The following is a 2532-nucleotide window of genomic DNA, read 5'->3' on the forward strand; positions in this document are numbered from 1 at the left end:
TAGTATTTATAACCGAGTACTAATACGCTCCTAAGTGGGAAACCGTTTAGGTTGTGATCGGTGTGAACAGGTTTGCAATCCAATATAGCGTGGTACTAATACGCTCCTAAGTGGGAAACCGTTTAGGTTGTGATCGGTGTGAACAGGTTTGCAATTCAATATAGCGTGGAGTAATTTGGAATGTGACGGACGCAAGCTCAAAATTTATTGACGGTTCTAGTTTCGAAGTGCGGCACTATTCCCGGATGGAGTACTTCTTTTTCTACTCCCTCCTTTCCGGTTTTATAGGGCTTATCTCAAAATTTTAGTTTTTCCATTTTATAAGGCTCAATTTGGTTGTTCCCCAACACATGTTCAGATTCCAAGGTGCATTAAATCATTGCATGCAAGTATTAAGAGAAAATTGACCAATGCATGTACTTTATGCATGCATGCATTGCAATTAATGCATTGATAAACATAATTTTTTGAGAAAAACAAGAGCATTAATTAGGTGCTTTTGCAAACTACAAAAAATATTCCACCACTCACCATCTTGGTTGGTGAGATTTTTGAATTAAGCCCTATAAACCGGAAAGGAGGGAGTACTGCTGTGTACGTGCAATAACTGGCACCGTCGTATACATATCTTACGATTAATGGGGCGTTCGACAGGAATAGCCGCATGGCGAGCTCTAGGCTAGTGTTTTTTCAGACGCATTAAACCTATCTCTCGGGACTTCTCGCACGCACCATCGTGCCACCCACAAAAACTTGTACTCTGAGTTTAGTAGTATGTTATACAGGAAGAGAAGAGGTGCACGCACGCACTCGTCCTCTCACACATGCGTCTGTTTTTTCTTGAAAAGGAGTCACACACGCATCTGTAGCTACGAATTGTAGTGTTCTCAACCATCCAATTGGCTCTATCATGGATGTACCTATATACTAAAACATGTCTAGATACATCTATATTTTGACAAATGGAAGGCATGTATTGTGGAACGGAGGGAGTGCTTGTCATCAAAATGGATAAAAAGGGACGTATCTAGAACTAAAATACGTCTACATACATCTCCTTTTATCCATTTTGATGACACGTAGTACTTCTTACCCAAAGGAACTTTATATCCAACAGACACAAAATATCCGTTCGACTATTGGAAATTACTGATCTGATGTCGAAGTAATTGCTGCATCGCCACCAAAACCCACCATTTCTTAAGCTAAAGTAGACCAAGGTAATCCCTATATTAGCATATTACTAAGATAAACAGAAGGCACTGTAGAAACATTTAGGACGTGAGCTTGTCAATCTGAATGTGGAGGGACACAAGCTTAGCCCCGGCCAGCAGCTTGGGCGGAACTGTCAAGAAGGTCAGCTCCTGCACGTCGACGTCGCCGGGATCCTTGCTGCTTGTCACCTCCATTTCCACCTTGACGGCGTCGGTCGTGCCTTTGGGCTCCCCCGGCGGGCCGTTCGCCCACAGCTTGGCCACGTAGTGCGGCAGTGGGGACGCCCCCGCTCTGATGCAGACGACCGACACGGCGATAGGCGCGCCGATGTCGAGCACGCCGCCGACCAAGAAAAACGCGCGGCGGTCCTCCTCCGCGAACAGCAAGAGCCGTGGCTCCGACAGTGGCACTTGCAGCTGGAGCACCTTGCCGTACTGGATCCTGTGCACGGGCATGGGATGCGCGGTGCTGATGTGGTGGTAGAGCGCCGGCGGCGGGCCTTCGTAGCCGCAGACGGGCACGGGGCATTTGCAGGGCGCGAGCGGACACACGCTCTGGTGATCGGCGAGCTTGTGGTAAGTGACGTAGAGCCCACAGCCTTCGTGCGGGCACTCCACCCTCACCGACGAAAGGACGGAGTCCACCGCCGTGTTCCGCACGTCGAAGCCACCGCCGCGCTCGCACTTCTGGCACTGCCGCTGGTTCCCGGGGCGCTCGACGCGGCAGTCCGCGCAGGCCAGGTGCCCTCCCTTGCACTGCAGAAATCAATCGAACAGCACATCAATCAAGAAACCTGCACCTTGCTCAATCAGCCGAACGGACGAGGTGTATTCGAACCTCATACACTGGAGGCGTCAAGGGGCGGAGGCACAAGGGGCAGTGGAGCACGGTGAGGTCCATCGAGACCTTAGAGAGCTCCATCGTCGGGTCCTGTTCGGTCTGCATGATCTCGCCCTCCTCGTGCACAACCATCTCTCGACTTGGGCCGGGGTATTACAAAGCTTTACCGTCACATATTTTATACTACTTCAAGGTGCATTAAATCAACACATGCAAGTATCAAAAGGAGAGTCACGGCATGCATGCATGCGTTGTAATTAATGCATCGGTAAACGCAAATTATTGAAATATATCGAGTGCAGTGCTTTGATGTGTCGCGTCAACTCGTACATCAACGAGAAGTTTGATTATCCTCTCCCTCGCGGACTTAACTGCACCTGCCTTTGGCTGTATGACAGGTTGGCCACACACCTGTCGGGCCCACCTGTCATACACGCAAAGGCAGGAGCGTCCCTCCCTCGCCCATGAGCGTGGTGG

General features: G+C 49.7%; 1 protein-coding gene across 1 annotated transcript; it reads right to left on the minus strand.

The window, feature by feature from the left end:
• Positions 1–1274: 1274 nt before the first annotated feature.
• On the minus strand, positions 1275–2187 carry LOC123170085 (putative E3 ubiquitin-protein ligase SINA-like 6). The gene is made up of 2 exons (XM_044587928.1): positions 2122–2187; positions 1275–1970 (listed from the first exon to the last, which is right to left on the minus strand). Exons 1-2 carry the CDS (start codon positions 2185–2187, stop codon positions 1275–1277), a joined length of 762 nt encoding a protein of 253 aa, XP_044443863.1.
• Between the last annotated feature and the right edge of the window lie 345 nt (positions 2188–2532).

Source organism: Triticum aestivum, chromosome 7D (assembly GCF_018294505.1).
Source record: "Triticum aestivum cultivar Chinese Spring chromosome 7D, IWGSC CS RefSeq v2.1, whole genome shotgun sequence".
Taxonomy (NCBI): domain Eukaryota; kingdom Viridiplantae; phylum Streptophyta; class Magnoliopsida; order Poales; family Poaceae; genus Triticum; species Triticum aestivum.